Here is a 25,491-nt window from a genome sequence, read left to right as displayed (position 1 = left end):
TGAGATTGTGATGTCATCATGCCTCATTCCACCAATGTCTATGAGCCAACCTTATCAGTGATGTCACAATGGCTTGACTGTCCTATACTTGGCTCACATAAGAACATAAGAATTGCCATATTGGGACAGACTGAAGGTCCATCAAGCCCAGCATCCTGTTTCCAACAGAGGCCAACCCAGGTCCCAAGTACCTGGCAGAAACCCAAAGAGTAGTAACATTCCAGAGCTGAGATTGTGATGTCATCATGCCTCATTCCACCAATGTCTATGAGCCAACCTTATCAGTGATGTCACAATGGCTTGACTGTCCTATACTTGGCTCACATAAGAACATAAGAATTGCCATATTGGGACAGACTGAAGGTCCATCAAGCCCAGCATCCTGTTTCCAACAGAGGCCAACCCAGGTCCCAAGTACCTGGCAGAAACCCAAAGAGTAGTAACATTCCAGAGCTGAGATTGTGATGTCATCATGCCTCATTCCACCAATGTCTATGAGCCAACCTTATCAGTGATGTCACAGTGGCTTGATTGTCCTAAACTTGGCTCACATAAGAGCTGCCATAATGGGACAGACCGAAGGTCCATCAAGTCCAGTATCCTGTTTCCAACAATGGCCAACCCAGGTTCCAAGTACCTAGCTAGATCCCAAGTAGCATGGCTTCTTAACACCTTGTATAGACTACTAGCTGATGCCCCGGCGTTGCACGGGTATTTAATTATAGCAATAACACTGTAAATGGATTCAAATAAAGATACTTTATAGTGGTGAATGAAATTATTTTTTTACAGCTTTATAAAAAGTACAATATTCAAATTATAATGTGAAATATTTGACAAAATGAATACAAAACAACAAACACAAAACTTGATTATAAACAACAATTTTAGTTTCACCTCCAGGAGCAAGAACATATAAATTCTTGGGTGAAGAGACCCCCAGAACATATCACCCCAGGTAGTGAGGGATCTGCATACCAAGTTTCGTTCAAATCGGTAAAGCCGTTTTTGCGTGATCGCGGCACATACACACACACATACATACATACATACCTCCGATTTTATATATATATAGATTGTAACTCTATTTATGCTGGTATTCCATCATCTCAGACCAAACATCTTCAAATAGTTAAGATTTGTAAGAACATAAGAACTGCCTTACTGGGACAGACTGAAGGTCCATCAAGCCCAGCATCCTGTTTGCAACGTCGGCCAACCCAGGTCCCAAGTATCTGGCAGAAACCCAAAGAGTAGCAACATTCCAGAGCTGAGAATGTGATGTCATAATGCCTCATTCTACCAAATCCTAAGAGCCAATCTCATCAGTGATGTCACAATGGCTTGATTGTCCTAAACTTGGCTCACATAAGAACATAAGAGCTGCCATAATGGGACAGTATACTGTTCCCAACAGTGGCCAACCCAGGTCCCAAGTACCCATCTAGATCCCAAGTAGCATGGCTTCTTAACATCTTGGATAGACTATTGTAACTCTGTTTATGCTGGTATTCCATCATCTCAGAACAAACAACTTCAAATATTTAAGAATTGTGCTGCTATGTTACTCTGTAGGTTCAATAAATTTGAGACGAAAACAAGAGGATTGACCCAATGATCTCCACAGACAAATCCAACAAGAGAATTGACCCACTATCACCACTATTCCTGCGTTTGCATTGGCTCTATTCATCTTCGGATATAATATTTAAAAGTTTTGATTCTGACTCACAAAGCATACCATTAGGGACTCTGTCATGTCTTTCAGCCATGACTATTCCATATACTCTTTCTCCTTCTCTTTGCCCTCTCAATACACACTGGTTAGTCGTACCCATCCCAAAAAAGGTCTTTTTGAATCCACTAGATGCTTGGCTTTTTACTTCTTATCCTCAAAACTCTGGAATGATCTCCCAGCCAACAATTGTAGGGAACAATCTTTTCCAAAATTTAAATCTTGACAAGACATATTTTTGTGATACACTCTGTGTGTTCTCGGAGGGGGGTGTGACTTGAGAGGTATGGCATGGCCTGTGACACCACTAGCAATCATTGTGCATGTTCTCGGTTGACTGTTCTTACTTTCCTTTTTAATTTTTGGCGTTCCTTTCTTTTATGTAATTTTATTGAATTTTCGTTTGTACATCTCTTAAAACCCTATGTTTGGCATATGTGGAATAGTAAGTTTTATTAAACAGTGAACTGTAAATGGCTGTACATCACATATGTACTGCATAAAGTCTCTAAATTTTTACCATATTTTTCGCTCCATAAGACACACTTTTTCTACCCCCAAAAGGGGGTGGAAAAGTGGGTGCATCTTATGGAACGAATACACCTCCCCCCCCCGCCTCCAAGTACCTTTTTTTAACGGGCAGCGGTCCAGCGCGGTCTCCTGCTGGATGGCTGCTTTTCTCCTTGCAGTACAGCGCACAACGCAGGAGCGCGACCTTTGTGCTTCCTGCCTGGTCTCACACTGCTCTGTGATTGGCTGCTGTCAGTGAACTGAGACTTCGTGGGACCGCCACCTGTTAAAAAAAGGTACCTGGGAGCGGAGGGAGGTGTATTTGCTGCTGCTGCGGGCTGCTTTGGGCTGCTGCTTCCCAGCACCACACCACCAGACCCACCTATGTGCAGATCTTTCTTAAGAAATGCTCATATATCGATGTCAGATATTTTTTTTTTCAATTTATCTCTGCATGGAGGGAGGGAGGGAGGGCTGGAGAAAATAGCATGGAGTAGGGTAGTGCTAGATGGGAAGTGAGAGACAAACAGCAGGAGAGGAGGTTGGAAGGAGAGAGAGAAGCACCCGTAGGGGAGGAGGATTGGAGGAAAGGAGAAAGAGAGAGGAGCACTAAAAGGATATAGAGGATGGGAAGGGGGACCAAGGAAATGGATAGAGTGTGGACAGTATGGGTAGGGTCATGTGTCCTCTTTTTTTGTCTTCCCAAAATGGTAACCCTGATACTTGGGCCTGTAAGAACCATAAGCACTATTTTCTAAGGGTGCACATAAGTGAAACAGTGTGTAAAAGCAAGGGAGCAGTATATGTGGGTGGAGCATGTTTCCTGGTTACATGTGTTACATATAGAATATTATGTGTGACCTACACATGGCAGTCTCTTCCAGACTTACTCCCTCTCCCCACTGCTGCCCAAGACCCTCAAAAATTGCCTTTGGAACTTGGGTTACCAAATGGCTCCAGGTCAAGGAGGACAGATTGAGCCAGTCTGGGTTTTATTTTCATCCCCCCCCATCCCTAAATCAGTCCCCAGGCTTTCTGGGAATCCCTAGTATCTAATGGGGCAGGAGTGACGCCAAGGCTCAAAGATGGCTACTAAGACTTTTAGCAGCAGTATTGCATTATTGCTAGGGTTCAGGCTCCCATATATGGCTGATAGAGGTCTTGGTGGATATTTTTGAGTCCTGGTGGCCATGAGGCAGGACTAAGTGGGCATTGTTCCTGCTCCATTAGACACCAGAGACCTCCAGTAAGCCTGGGAACTGGGTTAGGGCGTGTAGGGGCCTTGTGGCTCAAGGGCAATTTTTAAAGGCTTTGGGGAGGGTAAGACTGGAGGAGACCGTCACATGTACAGCTGTCAGGGTTGCTGACTTATTGTGGTGTCAGGGGGTCAAGTAAAATTGTGGGGGGAGGGTCTACTTCTGATGCCAGGAGGGTTTGCTTGTGATGTAGTGAGGGTCAGATGGAATTGAGGGAGCTGCTTGAGATGGGGGAGATGCTTGTGATATCAGGGGTTGAGAAGCTGGCATCTGGGTGAGAACATGATGGGGGGGGTATCATGGGGACTGGTAACTTTAATTTTACAGCTGTCCTACAATAGATACTTAGATGTGCCTTAGAGCAGATATAAATTCCAACATTCAGGTTTCCTGATGCAGATGAGGATCATCATCTATGTGAAATAGGGTTCGTAGACAACGGCGCGAAAGACAAAAGCGCGCGCCGACAATTGAGCGCAGCGCACCCTGCTGCGCCGCTCTAAATTACAGTTTTTAGGGGCTCCGACCGGGGTTTTTGTTGGGGAACCCCCCCCAGTTTACTTAATAGACATCGCGCCGGCGTTATGGGGGGCTTGGGGGGTTGTAACCCTCCACATTTTACTGTAAACTGAACTTTTTCCCTAAAAACAGGGAAAAAGTGAAGTTTTCAGTAAAATGTGGGGGGTTACAACCCCCCACACCCCCCACAATGCCCCCACAATGCGGCGCGATGTCTATTAAGTAAAGTGGGGGGGTTCCCCCCCACGCCCCCCCCCCCGTCGGAGCGCTAAAAACAGTAATTTAGAGTGGCGCGCTGCGCTCAATTGTCTGGGCGCGCCTTTGTCCCGGCGTGCTTTTGACCTGACACCGTGAAATAGAGTGGGTATTGTCTCCCCGCTTCCCCCATGCACCCTTACTTTCAACATACTCCGTTTTACCACATCTGAATGGCCCACGTTCTGACATTTCTGGGCCTCTCCAGACGTTCAAATGCTGCCATTTGGACGTGGGGATGCTTTTAAAATGGGAGCCTATGTGGTTGTAAAGACAAGGAGTGGAAGAAGCTGGCAATTTAGCCAAATCATGGACAAATTTAGAAATACAGTACTTTCATTCTTCTTTTCCAGGTCTGCACAACTCTTCTGCCCGAGCCCAAGGAGTCGAGAGCTGAGCGTGGGGTAAGCTCTGTATCCTCTTAATTTAAGCAATTTTGTATATTAACCAGGGCACAGATAAGGCTTTGCATAAGTGCTCGTTGTTATGCTCCCTTGATATGAATTTTAAGTATGCCAGCATGAACTTTTATTAAATAGAGATTGCCTGGAGTGGAACTGGGAGGCTGAGTGACAGGATTTCAGTACTCTTATTTATAAGGGTTTTTGGGTTTTTTTAATGAACGGGCGCTATCAGAGCACCCCCCCTCCCCTTACAACTGGTATATTCTGATACTAATGTGTGATGTGCTTTATGAAAGGAACAGAAAAAGTTGTTTAAAATATATTCAGTTCTGGAGTGATCTGGAAAATTACAGATCGGTAAGCCTGATTTCAGTTCCGGGCAAAATAGCAGAAACTATTTTAAAGAATAAAATTTAATAGGGCTCCTTTTACTAAGGTATACTAGGGCTTTAACGCGTGGAATAGCGCGCACTACATTGCCGCTGGCATTAGTTCTAGAAGCGTAGCGCATGGTAATTTCCTGCGTGCGTTAAAAACGCTAGCACACCTTAGTGAAAGGAGCCCATAGACATGCATAGTTTATAGGGACAGAATCGGCATGGGTTCACCCAAGGGAGGTTTTGCCTCACCAATTTGCTCGATTTACGTGAAGGTGTGAATAAACATACGGATAAAGATGAGCCGGCTGATGTAGGGTATCTAGGTTTTCAGAAAGCTTTTGAAAAAGTTCATCATGAGAGGCTCCTGAGAAAATTAAAGAGTCATGGTATATGAGGCAGTGTTCTTTTGTGTATTAGGAATTGGTTATTGGACAGAAAACAGAGGGTAGGGTTAAGGGAAGATTAGGTACTTACCTCAAGAATCTTCTTTCTGGAAAAAGGTCTTATGTTTCCTGATGATAGGTGAATTTCTGATACTCGCGATTAGTTGCAGAAGGAAGAAATTTAGCTCCATCTCCTTTAATGCTATAGAGCCCCCTTCAGTTCATACCGAAGCAACCGATCAGCACTACAGGAGAAAAACATAAGGAGGGAGTTTGGGGAGTATCCCCGCTAAAACAGTTCTATTCAGCCCTGTAAAAAAAATAGTAAACAAGGATAACCCAGGAGGAAAGAACAAACCACCCCAACAAAATGTAACCATCATAAAACTAAGGAGCTCACAGAGTCTCATTTACTGCTTTGCTGTTTTCAAAATTTCTTTCTATTTTTATTATTTTATTATCTGACTGCCACAAGAAAACTCCAGAACTAGATACACTTGTTTGTCTGAAACAGTAGGCAGGCGAACTCTAGATTGACAGGGTGGGTGTTTCAGGAATCATATGCTTTTTTTCCAGAAAGAAGATGGAAAGCAGGAAATCTGACTTTTTGATTGATGTGGAATTTTGACACCACCTTTGGTAAAAATGAAGAGACTGTACAAAGTGACACTCTTTGGTCAATCTGAGGAATGGCTCCCTGCATGACAGAGCCTGTATCTCTGAAACCTCTCTCACTGAGATGATGGCTACCAAAAAGACTGTCTTCATTATTATATTCAGCAGAGATGCCTCCTAAAATGGTTCAAAATGCACCTTACTGAGCAGTTCGATGTTAAGGTTTCACAAGGGAAACGGCTGCTAGGCCTCATGGCTCTGCATTTTGCTCTGTCTCCCCCAACAGGTTCTTCTGTGGTCCTTTTTCTCTAACAAGGAGATGTTTGTGATCCTCCAGACTGGTAAGGGCTAAGCCCAAGGCTCCCATCCCCCTCACTTGCACCGTGGCACATGGGACACGGCTGCTGTTCAAGCAGCCATCCATTGCAAATCTTGCATGAAATAGGGGTTTCTCCACAAGAGGAGTCCACCCCTAGTGATTTTGAGGCAAATGAGAGGTTTTAGGGAAAGATGGAGACTTTTAATCAAATTTGGGAAAATTGATGGATCTTCCTGTGTCCAAGTTGCCGCCTCTGCCATCACCTCCCCGTGAAGGCCTTCCCCCCCCTTTGAAGGCCTGCATCCCCCCGAAGGCCAGCCTGCATGTCCCCCCTGAAGGCCTGTCCCACCCCCACCCTGAAGGCCTGCCTGCCTCTCCCCTTGAAGGTCTATCCCCCCTGAAGGCCTGTCCACCCCCTTGAAGGCCTGCATGTCTCCCCCTGAAGATCTACAACCCACCCCTGAAGGCCTACACTCCATCCCTGAAGGCCTGCCTGTCTCCTCTGAAGGCCTGTACTCCACGAAGGTTACACCCCCCCGGAAGGCCGCAAAGGACTGCACACACACACACACACACCCTCGTAAGGCCTGCGTGTTCTACCTGTTCTCTGGAATCAATTCTCCTAATTTCAGCAGCATGCAATAAGATCGCTGGCGTTAGCGATCTTTGCAAGCTGCCATACGGCTTCGGAGCGTCTTCTCTCTGCTGCAGTCCCGCCCCTTCTCTGACATCAGAGGAGGGGCGGGACCGCAGCAAAGAGAAGACGCTAGACCACCAGGTAAGGTTCCGGGGATGCATGAGAGAGGCGGGAGTAGGTCAGAGCTGGCCGAGAAGTTATTCACGATTTTTCACACTTCGCGGTCTGGCTCTGCACCTAACCCCTGCGAATACCGAGGAAGAAGTGTATATGCATGCCCTCTAGTAGTTAATCTCTGGCATAGGCAGCGGAATGATTTTTTGTTTTGGGGGGGGGCCCAAAAGCTCTGTCCTAGCCCCAGCAGGATCCTGCGACACGACGACTCCACCACCTACCTTCCCCGGTTGCTGTAATTTTAAATCTTCAGGCAGCCGCCGTGTCGTATCAACGAGCAGGCCTGCCCTGGAAGTCTTCATTCTACCGCGACACTGCGTGGTGGCTGCCCACAGATTTAAAATTACAGCGGCCAGGAGGTGGGTGGGGGAGTAGAGCCATAACTGACTCTTCTGACTGCCAATTTTTGCGGAGGCCATGTCCCCCTGTGGCCTCCCTCATTCCGACGCCTATGATCCTTTTCAAATCTCGTCTTTGCTTAATAGTGTTCTGATTTAGATTAGATTGTTTGGTGTGATTGTAGCTTTCTTTCCGATTTTTATTTTTAAAGGCATTCCATTTCTTTATCTAGCAGTCAGAGAGGCTAAGCTCCAAACAGAAGAAGATCTAGCATGGAACATTAAAAAAGGGGATAAATCCTTCTTCAGGTACATTAGCGACAGGAAGAGAAACAAAGATGGGATAGAACGCCTCAGGCAATCAGACGGAAACTTTGCAGAATCTGATTCTACCAAGGCAGAACTACTAAACGAATACTTTTGCTCAGTATTCACCTGTGAAGCGCCGGGAGCTGGTCCACAACTACAGACAAAAGACAGCCAAAATGACCTGTTTCAGGATTTCGAGTTTACGCCCAGTAGCGTCTACTACAAACTTTCAAGACTCAAAGTAGACAAAGCCATGGGACCAGACAATCTACACCCCAGGGTGCTCAGAGAGCTGTGTGAAGTTCTGGCCGAACCACTATCCGTGCTCTTCAATCTTTCCATGCGCACGGGAAGAGTACCCCTGGACTGGAAAATGGCTAACGTAATTCCACTCCACAAAAAGGGCTGCAGAACAGAAACAGAAAATTACAGACCGGTGAGTCTCACATCCATAGTGTGCAAACTCATGGAAACACTGATCAAACAGAAACTCGACAAAATTCTAGACGAAGAAAATCTACGTGATCCACACCAACACGGATTTACCAGGGGAAGGTCCTGCCAATCAAATCTGATTGACTTCTTTGACTGGGTGACTAGTCATCTGGATGCCGGGGAGTCCCTGAACGTGATATATTTGGACTTCAGCAAAGCTTTTGATAGCGTCCCACACCGCAGGCTGTTGAAGAAACTAAAATCGATGGGATTAGGGGATACACTCACTACATGGGTTAAGGATTGGCTAAGCGGTAGACTCCAAAGGGTGATGGTAAACGGTACCCCCTCCAAAACGTCAGCCGTGACGAGTGGAGTACCACAGGGCTCTGTCTTAGGGCCGATTCTATTCAATTTATTCATAGGAGATATGACCCAAGGGCTCAGAGGAAAAGTATCACTGTTTGCCGACGACGCAAAACTATGCAACATAGTAGGTAAAAGCAGTGTGCCTGACAGTATGACACAGGACCTACAACAGCTTGAACAGTGGTCGTCAACTTGGCAGTTAAGCTTCAATGCTAAAAAATGTAAAGTGATGCACCTAGGAAAAAAAAATCCACACAGAACTTACACACTAAATTGTGAAACCTTAACCAGGACCATGGTGGAACGTGATCTAGGAGTGATCATCAGTGATGATATGAAGGCTGCCAATCAAGTGGAGAAGGCTTCGTCCAAGGCAAGACAAATGATGGGCTGCATCCGTAGGGGTTTTGTCAGCAGAAAACCTGAAGTCATAATGCCGCTGTACAGATCCATGGTAAGACCTCATCTGGAGTATTGTGTTCAATTCTGTAGACCACACTACCGGAAAGATGTGCTGAGAATTGAGTCGGTGCAGCGAATGGCTACCAAGATGGTCTTGGGGCTCAGGGATCTCACGTATGAAGAAAGGCTAAAAAAACTGCGGATGTACTCACTGGAGGAACGAAGAGAGAGGGGAGACATGATTGAGACCTTTAAGTATATTATAGGACGTATAGAGGTGAAAGATGATATTTTCTGTCTTACAGGGCCCTCGGTCACCAGAGGGCACTCGCTGAAAGTCAAGGAAGGGAAATTTCATGGTGATGCCAGGAAGTACTTCTTCACCGAAAGGGTGGTCGATCATTGGAACGAGCTACCTCAGAAAGTGATTGAGGCCAACAACGTGTCAGATTTTAAGAGAAAATGGGATATCCACGTGGGATCTCTAGGGGAGTAAAAGTCAGGGAGTGGGTCATTGGTATGGGCAGACTTGATGGGCCGCAGCCCTTTTCTGCCGTCAATTTCTATGTTTCTATGTTTCTATTTGTAAAGCTATTATATGATGTAAAATCATCTTGTCATGCCAACAGGAAGGATGATATATTAAGAAAAGTAACATATTAACATGCATAGTAGATGATGGCAGATAAAGACCCAAATGGTCCATCCAGTCTGCCCAACCTGATTCGATTAAAATTTTTTCTTCTTAGCTATTTCTGGGCAAGAATCCAAAGCTCTACCCGGTACTATGCTTGGGTTCCAACTGCCGAAATCTCCGTCAAAACCTACTCCAGCCCATCTATACCCTCCTAGCCATTGAAGCACTCACCAGACCATCCTCCCCCCAACGGCCATATACAGACCGTGCAAGTCTGCCCAGTACTGACCTTAGTTCAATATTTAATATTATTTTCTAATTCTAGATCCTCTGTGTTCATCCCATGCTTCTTTAAACTCCGCCACCGTTTTCCTCTCCACCACCTCTCTCGGGAGCGCATTCCAGGCACCCACCACCCTCTCCGTAAAGTAGAATTTCCTAACATTGCTCTTGAATCTACCTCCCCTCAACCTCAAATTATGTCCTCTGGTTTTACCATTTTCCTTTCTCTGGAAAAGATTTTGTTCTACGTTAATACCCTTCAAGTATTTGAACGTCTGACTCATATCTCCACTGTCTCTCCTTTCCTCTATGGCAGTGATGGCTAACCTTTTTGAGCCCGAGTGCCCAAACTGCCGCACAAAACCAAAGAATTTCCTCAAAGTGCCAGCACGTCAATTAAACCTTAATAACAAGATTTTAGTATCTAAAAACTCTTTATAAAGTTGCCTGAACTATGTAACATCATTTTTAAAGGTTGGAATCTTTGTATTGTCAGAGAATCAATTTGATTCACAATCCTTTGGTTTTCATTTCAATTTATTGGCAATTTATAATGTTTTAATGATTTCATTCAATTTAATGAATTTAGGAAGAATTTGATTCAGTTACACAATATATTTTAAATGTATTATTCACATAACATGTCAAATGTATCCTGAGTAAAAAAAAAAGATAAACTTCTTAAAACTGTTAACTGTGTCAAGACTCGGTGTGTATTCCCAAAGAGTCTATACATGTTTTTTTGTAAAATTTACAATTAAATTAGAAAATAGTTAAATCATTACATTTCTAATAATATGATGTAAAGAAAACAAAAGAGCTTTCAATTAAACCAACCGTTTTTATTGGAAATTCCAGATTGGAATACAACAGGGCCATGTAAAGTCCCTTTTTTAAATAACATCTTTAAATAATATTTAAATAACTTAGAAAGTGTCTTAACTGCAAACTGAAAACACTGCTTCATGTAAACATATGCATTGGGCATGCTCTGAAAAAAATTAATGTGATTTTTGTTGTTGCATGCATGCTGATAACTTGTTAATCCTTGGCTCATAGTGCGTTAATTTCAGAGCAACACATGCAGCACTCATGTCATCCGTTAATCTGTTTCTAGCATCAGATTTTATATGATTCAAAGCCGAAAACAGCTGCTCACAAGCATAGGATGACCCAAACAAAGTAAGAAGAGCAATCCCAAGTGCTTTCATGGACTTAAAATTGTCTGGCAGAGAATTCCACGCTTTTAGGATTTCATTTTCAGAACTGCTAGCAGTGATTTCATTTGTCACCCTTTCACACTCAATACGTTCAAGAGCCGCACGCAGGTCATTGAATTTACTTTTCCAGATAGAGCTTTCTTGAAATTCCAGTAGCTCCATTTCCAAATTTTGAATATCCAACCACTGTAAGCAGGAAAGATCAAGATTTTCAAATGTGGACTTTTCTGGGGAAGTTATAAATGAAAGGGTTGTCTCCATCTTACGGAACTGAGAAAATCTTTTACTAAAATTCTTCTTTGCTTCGGCTACAATGGTGGAATATGCTTTGTGGATTTCCTGGTGTTTTTTATGACTGTCCACAAATGTTGTAGAATTATCCAAATGTATTTTTAGGTTGGGAAAATATTTTAGCTGTCCACTCTCAAGGTCTTTTTCAAAAACATGCAATTTTCTCTCAAAAGCTTTGATGTCACTAAACATCTTTCTGCTGTTTTTCCCATGCCTTGTAATTTTTTGTTTAGTACATTAAAGTGGTTAGTAAAATCTGTAAAGAACATGAGGTTGGTAAGCAAGGCCATGTTGGTGAGTTGAGGATAGTCTTCCCCCTTTTCGTTCATAAATAGCCTAACTTCTTCCAAGCAGGCCACAAATCTCTCTAACACTCGTCCTCTGCTCAGCCACCGGACATTATTGTACATCAGTAAAGTGTTATATTGTGCCTGAACCTCATCAAGAAGGGCTTGAAATTGTCGAAAATTAAGAGCACGCGCCATGATGAAGTTCACCATTTTTGTTACATCTTTGAGGACATCATCAAGTTTTTTGCTGCTTTCTTTGGCGCAGAGAGCCTCTTGATGTATTATGCAGTGAAATTGAATCAGTGGATGTTTTGCTTCCTTAGCAAAGAAATGAATGAATCCTGATGTTGTCTCCACCATGCTAGGTGCTCCATCGCTAGTAACTGAAACCACTTTTTCTGGACTTATGTCTAGTGATGAAAAAGCCTCCATCACAGCAAGGATATCTATCCCTTGTGTTCTTCCAGGCAAAGACAGCAGTTTTACCAGCTCTTCTCTCATGATGTCACCAGTAGCATAACGCAAAATGAGTGCTAGTCTTGCATGGTTAGTAATATCTGTACTTTCATCCAATCACATGGAGTAGAAGGGTGCTTTTTGTAAGTCGCAAGTAAGCTGTTGACTAACATCAGCAGCCATTCGCAGAACCCTATCTTTTGCAGTATTTCTGCTTAGCGGCATCTCAGAGATGCGCTGCACAATTTTATCCTTGTTTTGGAAATCATGGAAGAGTGAATTACTTCCAGCCAAAATTGCCTTTTTGATAAAATCTCCATCAGAGAGGGGCTTACCATGTTTTGCCATGCACAGTGAAATTTGAAAGCTGGCAACTGTAAGATGATTAGTTTTTGAAAGATAGTTGCTAAAACTAAGAGACTGGGAGTGATATTTCTTTAATTTTCCTACAAGGAACTCTTTTCTTTGAGCTAAACCAAGTTCAGCAACACTGTTATGGTTGGTCTCAAAGTGACGTTTGACACTTGATGTGCGAGACACAACACTTTCATTACACATAATACACAATGCTTTCCCACTGCGTTCAATCACTCCATATGTACTCTGTCCAGGCCTCTTGGAACGGTCTTCCACTATCTGTTTTTGCTTTTTTTGCTGTACTCATTTTCTTTGTTCAAGACTTCAAGTCTACAAAAAGATAAAATTTGTATAATAAAAAAAAATCTAATGAAGTGCTGTATACAAATCCGTCCCCATAAAAAATATGTGATTGGGGAATTTTACTAATTGTAGACATCCGTTTTGGTCAAAAAATATACTGTCCGGGTGAAAACCGGACTTGTGCAACCTGAGTGTATGGGAAAAGGACTTTTATTTTTCATTATTGGAGCCTTTGTTATTTTATTATGATGTTTACAAAAGCACTGTGAAGGGCCACATATACACTTTACTGTTTTTTGCTATATTGAGTTTTCCATAAGGTACAGCGCAGAGGATTAGTGTGTTGGTTGTTCATAGAGAGCCCAGCCCTCCTCTCAGCTTACTGAACTTCTCTATGCAATCATCATAAGCAGCTTTTTTATTTCCTCGAATTTAGCATGTCCCCCATGGAAGATACAGAGGTTTTTACAGAGGAGCACATTATTAGACACATTAACATCCCCCCTTATCCTCACCTCTCTAGCATGGGAGCACTAGGAACTGTTCCTGATTACAGATGTCACATGTGGAGTCACACTACAGCCTCACTGAGTTCCTGTGACAGACTCAGTGTGAAGCTTCTCTTCCTCCCCCCACTTCCCCCTCACACACTGCCTGGCTCATAGGATACTAAGGGGAAGACAGGCAGGCTAAACATCCACTCACAGGACTGCAGCCAGCACAGGAGGATGGGCCGCGGCTGCTGTAAGAAGGTAATTTAGATTCGCGGTTAAGGGCAGGGAGGTTTGTCGGACCGGGGCTGTTGTCGGTCGGTCGGGTTAGCGCCACAAAAGTAAGGGGACCTGGCCGGCTGTGCTGCACACGGGGCGGGGCGGACCGCCCCCCTCCCTTGGTAGCCACTCGAGCTGCGAGGCTACTCCTCCTTACCTACCCTGCCTGCAGCACAGAGCCGAACGGAAGTCTTCCCGACGTCAGCTGACATCGGGAAGACTTCCGTTCGGCTCTGTGCTGCAAGCAGAGCAGGTAGGGAGAAAAGCCGCGCGACTTAGTACATCCAGCCCCGCAGGAACCCCGCGACCCTCGGAGGCGTCCCCATGGGATCCCCGCGACCCTAGGGGGCGTCCCGTGCAGCTCTCTATTGCGGACCTTCCCGTGTGCCAGCTGCAAGGCCTTCGCGTGCCACAGCTGGCACGCTTGCCATAGGTTCGCCATCGCTGCTCTAGGGTATACATATTCAGGGCTTCCAGTCTCTCCTCAAACGTCTTCTGGCGCAAGCCTCCTATCATTTTCGTCGCCCTCCTCTGGACCGCCTCAAGTCTTCTTACGTAATCCATAACTAAAAAATAGCAGACCTGCCTTTTAATGCTTTTAACACCGCACCTGCTTAAACCTGCTGGCCAGTAACACGGATTAATACAATATTTTGTACTGTACTGCAAATGAAATAATAATGAGCTGCAAAACAGCTCATTATTATTCAAAATGAACAACGCAGCTTGCAGTAAATTTCACAAGAGGTGTTATTCCTGAAAATTAACTTCCCCTTGGGAATACTGGCTACTCCTAATCATTTCTGTAGGGCTACAAGAAGTATGCAGTGCTGTGTACATTATATGCATGTATTTTCTCTATCCTTAATGGGCTCACAATCTAAGGTTTTGTTTTGTATCTGGGGTAGGGTTACCAGATTTTATGCCAGTAAAATCTGGACCCCTGGCCCTGCCCCCAGGCCCACCCAGTTACAGCCATCCCTGCCCCATTACACCCCAGCTCCTCCCTCAGTTGTGCCCCGAGCCCCGCCCAAGCCCCGCCCCCTGTTTGTGAGGCAGAAAGGCGTCCGCACATGCACGTACAACTGATGTCACCGCGTTGCGTGTTCGGATGCCCCCTCCCGACGCAATTTCTTTTCAAAGCCCGGACAAAATGCCGGGTTTTGAAAAGCCGCCCCCCTCCCCCCCCCCCGGACATGTCCTCGAAAAAGAGAACATGTCCGGGGAAATCCGGACGTCTGGTAGCCCTAAGTAGAGGGATAGATAACTTGCCCAGGCTCACAAGGTGCTGTGGTGGGAATTGAACCCAGCTCCCCAGGATCACAGTCGGTTCATAGACAAAATCGCGCGAGACAACGGCGCGCAGACAACTGAGCGCAAGGTTGATGGCGCGCCGAAGAAAAGCACTATTTTAAAGGGTTCCGACGGGGGGTGTTGGTGGGGAACCCCCCTATTTTACTTAACACACATCACGCTGGCGTTGTGGGAGGTTTGGGGGGTTGTAACCCCCTCTTTATACTTGAAACCAAACTTTTTGCCTGTTTTTTAGGGAAAAAGTTCAGTTTTAAGTATAATATGGGGGGGTTACAACCCCCCAAACCCCCCACAACGCCAGCGCAATGTCTGTTAAGTAAAGTAGGGGGGATTCCCCCACACACTCCCCCCGTCGGAGCCCTTTAAAATAGTGCTTTTCTTCGGCGCGCCATCAACCTTGCGCTCAGTTGTCTGCGCGCCGTTGTCTCGCACGATTTAGTCCCGTCACCATCACAGTCTGCTGCGCTGACAACATTAGGTGGCTCCTCCACTGCCACCGACTGTTTTATACAAAGGATGCCCAGAAAGGGGAAAATGACTTATTGTGCTTTCCAGGCCTGGCCTTTCCAAAATAGTGGGTCCCAAGTGGGCCACTATTTTTGTGTTGCTGCATTTGAGAGAGCATGTGATGTTCCCAACTGCAAGAAAGCACAACAAATTTACTGCAGGTTTTGCTCACCCAGAGAACTCTGGGTTAGTGAATCCCACCGTAAATCTGTGCATTCTAACATGCTGTTTTACAACTGATTAATGAATAGGCTTTTGATTGGCTTAGCTTTTTTTTTTCTCATGGCCAGATATCGGAAGACTGTAATGCGTGATGCTGTGTCTTCGCAAAGGGCTCCATATACAGTAGCATATAAGATCCAATTCAAAATATTACTTCTCACTTACCAGTTTATTTATTCTGCTTTATCAATATTCTTAACCGTAAATATTTTTATTTATAACGTTTATATTATTTTTTTAATTAATAGGAACAATTTTAATAATGATAATAGCTTTATTTATATTCTGTCATACCTTTTCAGTTCAAGACGGTGTCAGGTCAAAAGCGCGCCGGGACAAAGGCGCGCCCAGACAATTGAGCGCAGCGTGGAGGCGCGCGCCGCTCTAAATTACTGTTTTTAGGGCTCCGACGGGGGAGCGTAGGGGGGGGAACACCCCCACTTTACTTAATAGACATCGCGCCGCGTTGTGGGGGCGTTGTGGGGGGTTTGAGGGGTTGTAACCCCCCACATTTTACTGAAAACTTCACTTTTTCCCTGTTTTTAGGGAAAAAGTGAAGTTTACAGTAAAATGTGGAGGGTTACAACCCCCCATAACGCCGGCGCGATGTCTATTAAGTAAAGTGGGGGGGTTTCCCCCCCACGCTCCCCTGTCGGAACCCTAAAAGCAGTAATTTAGAGCGGCGTGCGCCTCCGCGCTGCGCTCAATTGTCCGGGTGCGCCTTTGTCTTTCGCGCCGTTGTCTATGAACCGTTCAAGATGGTGTATAACAGTGGTCTCAAACTTAAACCCTTTGCAGGGCCACATTTTGGATTTGTCGGTACTTGGAGGGCCTCAGAAAAAAAGTTAATATCTTATTAAAGAAATGACAATTTTGCATGAGGCAAAACTCGTTATAGTTTATAAATCTTTCCTTTTGGCTAAGTCTTAATAATAATATTGTAATTTATAGCTAAAGAGACATATGATCAAGAAACTGTTTTATTTTACTTTTGTGATTATGATAAACATACCGAGGGCCTCAAAATAGTACCTGGTGGGCCGCATGTGGCCCCCGAGCCGCGAGTTTGAGACCACTGGTGTGTAATAACAGCAGAGTACTTTGAGCTCACCGTGCAAATAGGTAGGCATAGATATTACAGCATTAGATCAGAGTGGGAACATACAAGCAGAGGTTACAGCATTGGATTTGGCGTGGGGTTGTACACGCTGCTGGGATTTATACAAACTGGAATTATACAAGTGCGGGGGGGGGGGAAAGTTGCTTAGGTAGTGGAGGTCAGGTGTAGGCAATTCCGGTCCTCGAGAGCCGGAGCCAGTTCAGGTTTTCAGGATATCCACCATGAATATGTATGAGATGGATTTGCATGCACTGCCTCCTTGAGACGCAAATCTATTTCATGCATATTTATTGTGGCTATCCTGAAAACCTGACCTGGCTCTGGCTCTCGAGGACCGGAATTGCCTACCCCTGGTGTAGGTTATAATGTGCAACCACACTGATGTTGCCCTGGGGACCATCACATCACATAACACCGGATTTCTAGACCGCATAACCGAAAAGTTCCATGCGCTTTACAAAACTTTATCAACAAGATACAATAAAAATATTAGATCAGAAATTTGGGAAAGAGGAAAATTTTCAATTATGTTCCAAATTATTCGTAAGAAATTTTGAAAAAAAAGAAAAGTTTTCTTAATTGTTCATAAGAAGAAAATGTACGTATTAAATGCCGAAAATCTTTGTCATGATGTGCTGCTTGATAGTCCAGCGAATGGTCAAGGTATTTCTTACTTTTGCATCCCTTAACTGGTGGAAAAGCAAACAGAGCGTGTGACTGTCTACTATTCTTTTAAGGTGCTTTAAGAAATATATCAACTAGATATGATGGAGCTAATCCAAAGGCAACTTTATAACGCAGACATCCCAGCTTGAAAACAACTCGTGCCTCCACTGGGAGCCAATGCAGCTCACGATAAAGTGGTGTCACGAGGTCATATTTCTTCGGACCATAAATTGGTCTGACCGCAGTATTCTGTATCATTTTAAGTCTGGCCATATTTTTCTTGGTACTTGACAAGTAGATGATATTACAGTAGTCAAGAAGGCTCATCAATAAAGATTGAACAAGAATTTTAAAAATAGAAATTTCAAACTATGGTCTGATAGAAACATAGAAGATGAGGGCAGAAAAGGGTTACAGCCCATCAAGTCTGCCCACTCTGCTTACCCACCCCCTGTCTATGCCCTAATGACCCAATTTCCTTATCTTGACCCTCGTAGGGATCCCACATGGGTATCCCATTTATTCTTAAAGTCTGGTACGCTGTCTGCCTCGATCACCTGCACTGGAAGCTTGTTCCAATGATCAACCACTCTCTCTGTGAAGAAATACTTTCTGGTGTCGCCATGAAATTTTCCGCCCCTGAGTTTGAGCGGGTGCCCTCTTGTGGCTGAGGGTCCCTTGAGAAAGAAAATAACACGTAATTTCCACAAAGTGTAATATCCCTTACGAATCACAGCATCAATCTGATTCTTCATCGTCCCGATCGCCAAGTAGAAGTCTTAAAACCTAAGTGAAAATTTAACACTAAACTAAAAAAGTGTTTATGTTCAATTAATTGTATGGCACTGTCAAAGTTTGAAAATCAATAAAGATTTATAAAAAAAAAAAGTAAAATAAAATAAACTTGTTAGCGCGTGTGCTCTTATTATTCTTATATCACGGCGGTCAGGTAGTCCCTAATCCAGACGGCAATGACAGAGTGGCATTTATAAACTCAAAGAACTATTCTCCATGCTAAATGTGTTGAAAGCCCCTCGACTCGAGTTTCGTTTCCTTCGTCAGGAGGGGATGCTGCAACTCATTACGGCAGCCTAGGACAGGAGAATTCACTTTTTTAGTTCAGTGTGAAATTTTCACATAGGTTTTAAGACTTCTATTTGGCGGTCGGGACGATGAAATACTGTGATGGTCCCCAGGGCAAATGTCAGTGTGGTTGCACATTAACCTACATGGTTGCGGGTCTGAGTATTTAAAAAAAATAATATAATTTTATAAATAAAAATATTTATAGCTAACACTGTGGTATTAGTATTTTAGTGGGTTAAATTGAATAATCCCTATAAATTGGTGATCGTTATCAATATTCTTGTAATATAAGAACTAAAATGGACAGAGCCTAGTAATTCAGCCAAATTCGTTATTCTCAGTACTGCAATGCACAGACAGACCTAAATTGAAAATTAAATACTAAAACAGAGGAAAAACCCGCAGAGCCCCACCTCCAGCATTACATTTAGCAAGGCTTTATGGGCAATTACTTCGTAGGCATGAAAACCCCACATGAATGATTCACAATCAGCTCTGTGCAATGCAGAAATTCCAGTGGAAAACAAAAATCATTAGAAATAGAAACATAACTTATCTTCTTGGTCTTAACAATTGATTTGTGCTCTCATTTAGGTTTGTGCGTGCATCTGCCTATGCTCTCTTCTATAACATTGGGGCCCTGACTCTGTAAAGCAGGGGTGCCCACACTTTTGGGGCTTGCGAGCTACTTTTAAAAAAACACAAAGCACACTGTACACAGAGAAAATGTTAATTATCATTTGTATTTGTTTTTTTTTTTTTTTTTCCCAGAGGTCAAGTCATATGACTTTAAAATATGCAATGTCACCTCAGGAACCGTGATAGTGTTTTTTTTAGCGCAGGGAACTGCGCTGAACGCCCCTCGCAGCTCCTGATGCTAAAAACCACTATCGCGGTTTAGTAAAAGGGGGCCATAGTGCAAAATATAGACAGCAGATATAAATTCTCAAAACGGACACATTTTGATCACTAAATTGAAAATAAAATCATTTTTCCTACCTTTTTCTCTGGTGATTTCATGAGTTTCTGGTGGCACTTCCTTCTTCTGTAAATCCAATTTTTCTTTCTTTCTGCCTTTCTGCCTTTCTTTCTGCCCCCTCCCTTCCCCTTTTCTTTCTTTCTCCCCCTGCCCCCTTCTTTATTTCTGTCTTTCTTTCTCTCTCGCCCGCCCCTCCAAGCCATCGTGCCGTTTTTTCCACTTCCCGATTCTTTCTCTCTCCCTGCCCCCCTCTTTATTTCTGTCTTTCTTTCTCTCTCCCCCGTCCCCCCAAGCCATCGTGCCGATTTTTCCACTTCCCCGATTCTTTCTCTGTCCCTGCCCCCCCTAAAGTCACCATGCCGATTTCTCCTTGCTTCCCCGAGCCAGGCCCGGCGCGTAACAAACGCTGGGCCCACAAGCCTTTCCCCCTGATGTGAATTCTGACATCAGAGAGGAAATTCCAGGCCAGCCTGACAGCGATTGGCTGGCCCAGAACTTCCTCTCCAACATCAGAATTGACGTCAGAGGTGAAGGCTTGTGGGTCCGGTGCTTGTACGCTTCCTGGCCTGGCTTGGGGAGGCAGTGAGAACAACATTGCAAAGGCAACGTGATCGACTCGCGTTGCCTTTGCGATCTACTGGTCGATCGCGATTGACCATTTGGGCACCCCTGCTGTAAAAGATGCCTACAGTTAGCTGCCTAAATCAGCATGCTTAGCTGATCCAGGTTCCTCTCCGTGGCCCCGTTTTATCAAGCCACGTTAGCCCACGGCAATTAAAGCTCCGAATCGTGTAGAATTTCTATGAGTATCGGAGCTTTTAACCGCCACGGCCTATGACAAAAAACCCTAATACTGCCTTAATTTTTTTAACTGGCAGCAGTAATAGTTGAAAGATCGTAACGGCATTAATTACAATTGCAGTAGAAAAAGAAAAGCAATACAAAGCGTAGCACCTTTCCCCACCGAAGACTACCATATAGTTCCTGGTGGAACTTCTTCAGTTCAAGTACAGGTACACCACTGATTTGACGACATGCCCGGTTCCAAACCTTTGCTGAACCTTTAGGAAACGTTCTAACCCTGGCACCTCTCCTCCTCTTCATCTCCCCCTCCCCCTGTACCTCTGATGTCACTTCCTGGTCGCGGAACCAGGAAGTCAGGTCAGAGGGAGAGCCGAGACCGGCGCGAGCAGCAGGTTGCAGATGATACTGGCCGCCGGACCAAAGGCGGTGCCTGACCATCCACTGCGGGGAAAATCAGTGTGGCACCTGCAAAGGTAAAACCATCATCTCCCTTAATTCAGTATAAAGAGGGAATGAATAACTCACATGCTCTCCTCATCTTCTTTGAAGGAACACAGCTTGCTGCTTATGTATGCAAACGTCTTCCTGCGGGATGTGCACGTCCCAGGCACTTTAGACACTTAAAGCCCTAAAACAGATGCTAGTGAACAAACGGTTCGACTGGCATCCGCCCTGGGAATAGGTAGAACATCTTGACAGCCCAATTTTTTTTTTTTTTTTTTCTTTCAATCATTGCCTCGCTCCACTGCCTCTGGCAGTACACAAATAAAAGCAGTCATCTTCTGGTTCAGTTTAATAAAGGTGAAGGTGGACATCCTAACAAGGCAGTGGTCAAACTGTCTGTTGTTTACTTGCAATCCCAGTTCCTCCATTACCCCTGTCAACAATTGTTTTGGGATTTTGGGTATTTATTTATTTATATACCGCTTATATCCTAAGTGATTTTACTTTCAGGTACTTTTTCATATTTCTCTATCTGTCCCGGTGGCTTCAAACGCTAGCTCAGGGATCTCAAAGTCCCTCCTTGAGGGCCGCAATCCAGTCGGGTTTTCAGGATTTCCCCAACAAATATGCATTGAAAGCAGTGCAAGCACATAGATCTTATGCATATTCATTGGGGAAATCCTGACAACCCGACTGGATTGCGGCCCTCAAGGAGGGACTTTGAGACTCCTGCAATAAGGGGTTGTGAGGGAGAGGCTAAGGCAGGGTTGGGCAACTCCGGACCTCGAGGACCGGAATCCAGTCGGGTTTTCAGGAGCTCCCCAATAAATATGCATGAGATCTATGTGCATGCACTGCTTTCAATGTATATTCGTTGGGGAAATCCCAAAAACCTGACTGGATTGCGGCCCTCAAGGAGGGACTTTGAGACTCCTGCAATAAGGGGTTGTGAGGGAGAGGCTAAGGCAGGGTTGGGCAACTCCGGACCTCGAGGACCGGAATCCAGTCGGGTTTTCAGGATCTCTCCAATGAATATGCATGAGATCTATGTGCATGCACTGCTTTCAATGTATATTCGTTGGGGAAATCCCAAAAACCTGACTGGATTGCGGCCCTCAAGGAGGGACTTTGAGACTCCTGCAATAAGGGGTTGTGAGGGAGAGGCTAAGGCAGGGTTGGGCAACTCCGGTCCTCGAGGACCGGAATCCAGTCGGGTTTTCAGGATCTCCCCAATGAATATGCATGAGATCTATGAGCTTGCACTGCTTTCAATGCATATTCGTTGGGGAAATCCCAAAAACCCGACTGGATTGCGGCCCTCAAGGAGGGACTTTGAGACTCCTGCAATAAGGGGTTGTGAGGGAGAGGCTAAGGCAGGGTTGGGCAACTCCGGACCTCGAGGACCGGAATCCAGTCGGGTTTTCAGGAGCTCCCCAATAAATATGCATGAGATCTATGTGCATGCACTGCTTTCAATGTATATTCGTTGGGGAAATCCCAAAAACCTGACTGGATTGCGGCCCTCAAGGAGGGACTTTGAGACTCCTGCAATAAGGGGTTGTGAGGGAGAGGCTAAGGCAGGGTTGGGCAACTCCGGTCCTCGAGGACCGGAATCCAGTCGGGTTTTCAGGATCTCCCCAATGAATATGCATGAGATCTATGAGCTTGCACTGCTTTCAATGCATATTCGTTGGGGAAATCCCAAAAACCCGACTGGATTGCGGCCCTCAAGGAGGGACTTTGAGACCCTCTTCTCTAGAGGGCCCGTGAGCTTGCGCGGATGTGACCCAATGATATCGCATGTGTGCGCATGATGTCAGTGTGTCGCCTTTGCACATGCTCAGAGGCAGGGACTATCACCAGTACACCACCACCGAAACCTGAGCCTGTCCCAACCTGTGAAAACAAAACCAAAAACTGTGGATACTGATGTTCTGGAGATAATTTATTAAACACTGACATATAAAACCATGAAAATTCAATTTAAAAAAGTACAATGGTAAAAAATACTGTGATAAAAATCCATTTTGCTTTGTTGTCCTGTCCCAACCTGGACATCTCAGTGCTGAGCTCTAGATTCTGGGGAGAACGGGGTCCCACGTGTCCACGTCACTCCCTTGGTCACAATTGCAGCAAACCGGCGACTTGTATCTTACATGTGATTTTACATTCTGTATGTAAGTGTGTAATTTGTTTAACAGCGGTGTTTGTTGTTGATGCAACTTGTATATTAACGGCCTCTTTTACAAAGCTGCACTAGCGGCCCCGAAGCCCATAGAGATTTGAAGGGCTTCGGGGCTGTTGCTGTGCGGCAGCCGCTAATGCGGCTTTATAAAAGAGGCCGTAAATGTAATCTTATGTTTTGTATGGAAATGTGTAACTCACCTTGGATAAGGGCGGGGGATTAACAAATAAACAAAACCTGCCTCTCCTCATGTATAGGGTTGTCAGATTTTCCTTTCTGAAAATACGGCCCCCTAGCCCCGCCTCCAGGCCCCCCTAGTTCCGTCCATCCCCGCCCTAGTCCCTCCCCCAAGCCTGCCCTAGCCCCACCCCCCCACCGCCTGCTCTTGTTGGGCAGGGAAGAAGTCCGCGCATGCACGGATGCTACGTGATGACATTACGCGCGCAAATGACATCATCGCGTGCCGGCCGCACATACGTGAGCTTCCTCCCTGCCCGACACAGCTTTTGAAAACCCGGACAAAGTGCTGGGTTTTGAAAAGCCATCCGGGGAAATCTGGATGTCTGGTAATCCTACTCATGTGTGTATCCCTGTTTTGACAGCCCTCCTCCCCCCCACACACATACACAGTGGAGTAGGAAGTTGGGGGGGCGGACCATCGTCTTGATGGGGGCACCGGCACCTCTCTGCCCTACCACACCATGCTTGCACCCTCCCTTCCCCCTCCCCAACCGGTTCCGCTTTAAAATCTTTCCCCCACGAGCAACTTCTCTGGCCTGCTGCTCATACTAGCCTGGCTCCCTCTGAAATCACTTCCGGGTTGTGGGTCCAGGAAGTGACGCCAGAGGGAAAGCCAATGCCAGTGCGAGCAGCAGGCTGCAGAAACTGCTCACGCTGGCAAAGATTTAAAGAGGTGTGGGGGGCGGGAAGAGAGGGTGCGAGTGTGGCATGGGGGCGCGCAAGGAGCGGGAGGGAGCGGAGGGGAGGGCACAAGGGGCGCCTCCCACCCTTACTACGCCACTGCACGCACACATTCACCTATCAACTGCTCACACTAGACCAGGGGTGTCAAACTCAATCACATAAGGGGCTGAAATCTACAACATAGGCTAAGTCGCGGGCCAAATTTTTTATTAAGATACTTAGGGCTCCTTTTATTAAGGTACGCTAAACGATTTAGCACACGCTTAATGCATACCTTAATAAAAGGACCCCTTAGTCTTAGTATGAAGTATAGGGTTACAACCTTTCCAACTCTACGCCGGCTCTGTGAGGTAAACAAAATAAATAAAAAAGCTTTTCCTCTCTCTTTTAGGTCCTAATTCACACGTATTGCATTCAATTACCCTCACATTCTCCCACACCCATGCACTCCTCTTCACCCGCGATCGGCAATCAGGAACTTCTCCGTTGTCCAGCATGTTTCTCCCTCTACTCCCCGTCCGCAGTCCTGCGCTTATCCTCCCGGCAGCTCTCAAACAATCTTGACAAGGGGACGTCAATGAGGTCAAAATCGCCCCTAAGTCTCAAAGTGCAGCAAGAGGCAAAGCGTAAGACGCACTCAAAAACATGAACGCACCCCCCTCCCCCCATCTGGTAGCGGTACCTCTCTCAAGCCCAGCCCCTCCAGCTACGCTACGGGATCTCTCCCTCATGCTCCAAACTCGCCACCCCCGCGTCCCACCTTCAAACTTATCTTTCAAGGCGCTCGTGACCAGCCCCGCAGTTTTCCCTCCGCTGCGTCCCGCCGGTAAAAGGAAGTGGCAGGATACCTGAGAAGAAAAACCTGTGGGGGTCGTTACGGGCGCTTGTACCTGGCTGCTGGCGGGCCAACTTAAGTTAAAATTTTTGTGTTTGTCTGGCGGGCCAAATTTTGTAACACCGCGGGCCAGAGTTTGACATGGCTGCACTAGATTATTTCTCTGTGGCTCAGAGAATTCTTCCTGGCCTGAGGCCACAGAGTTCTCAGAAAGAAACGTTGGCATGGACAACTTATTCATGAATACTGAGCTACAATAGTGCCTCAACTGAATCACTAATCAGTCTTTGACACAGAGCTAATAAACTAGCACGTTTTATTATTCAAAGAGGATGAGCAATGAATATAGATAGATTAAAATCTACTGCAAATGGATTTGAGATCGGTAGTAATGCGTTAAGCTGTTCCCCCCCCCCATTCAGTTGAATCTGAAAAGCGTGAGACAGTTTCTCCAGCCCTCTAGATTGAGTGGCATGCTGAAGCGAGAGGCAGACACAGGTTACCCTTAGAACTCCCTGTCAGGTTTGTTTCTGTAAAATGTCCTGACAGCCCCAGCTGAAAGGGTGTCTCTTTCAGTCCGATCTCTCTCTGTCTCTCCAAACATCATTAGCAGCTGTAACCAATTGCCTTTTTCAGCCACTAGTCTGGCGCCCCTGCCTCAGAACAGCAGGAGATTAACCCCGTCGATGCTGACAGCCAGTGACCTCAGCAACGTCTGTACAAGAAAGAGAACTCCAGGCAAACGCGGAACAATGGCAG

General features: G+C 45.4%; 1 protein-coding gene across 5 annotated transcripts in view; it reads left to right on the top strand.

The window, feature by feature from the left end:
• The window catches only part of INPP4B (inositol polyphosphate-4-phosphatase type II B), an 812,760-nt gene that overhangs the window by 237,151 nt on the left and 550,118 nt on the right, over positions 1-25,491 (top strand). For all 5 annotated transcript variants that reach the window (XM_033939865.1, XM_033939855.1, XM_033939874.1 and 2 more), the window contains one exon: positions 4,629-4,679. In XM_033939865.1, coding sequence (XP_033795756.1) covers positions 4,629-4,679 — 51 coding nt within the window. The remainder of the gene's footprint in view (positions 1-4,628; positions 4,680-25,491) is intronic.

The sequence above is a fragment of the Geotrypetes seraphini genome, chromosome 1, assembly GCF_902459505.1.
Source record: "Geotrypetes seraphini chromosome 1, aGeoSer1.1, whole genome shotgun sequence".
Taxonomy (NCBI): domain Eukaryota; kingdom Metazoa; phylum Chordata; class Amphibia; order Gymnophiona; family Dermophiidae; genus Geotrypetes; species Geotrypetes seraphini.
The sequence above is the reverse complement of the archived record's forward strand: the minus strand, read 5'-3'. Positions and strand labels throughout refer to the sequence as shown.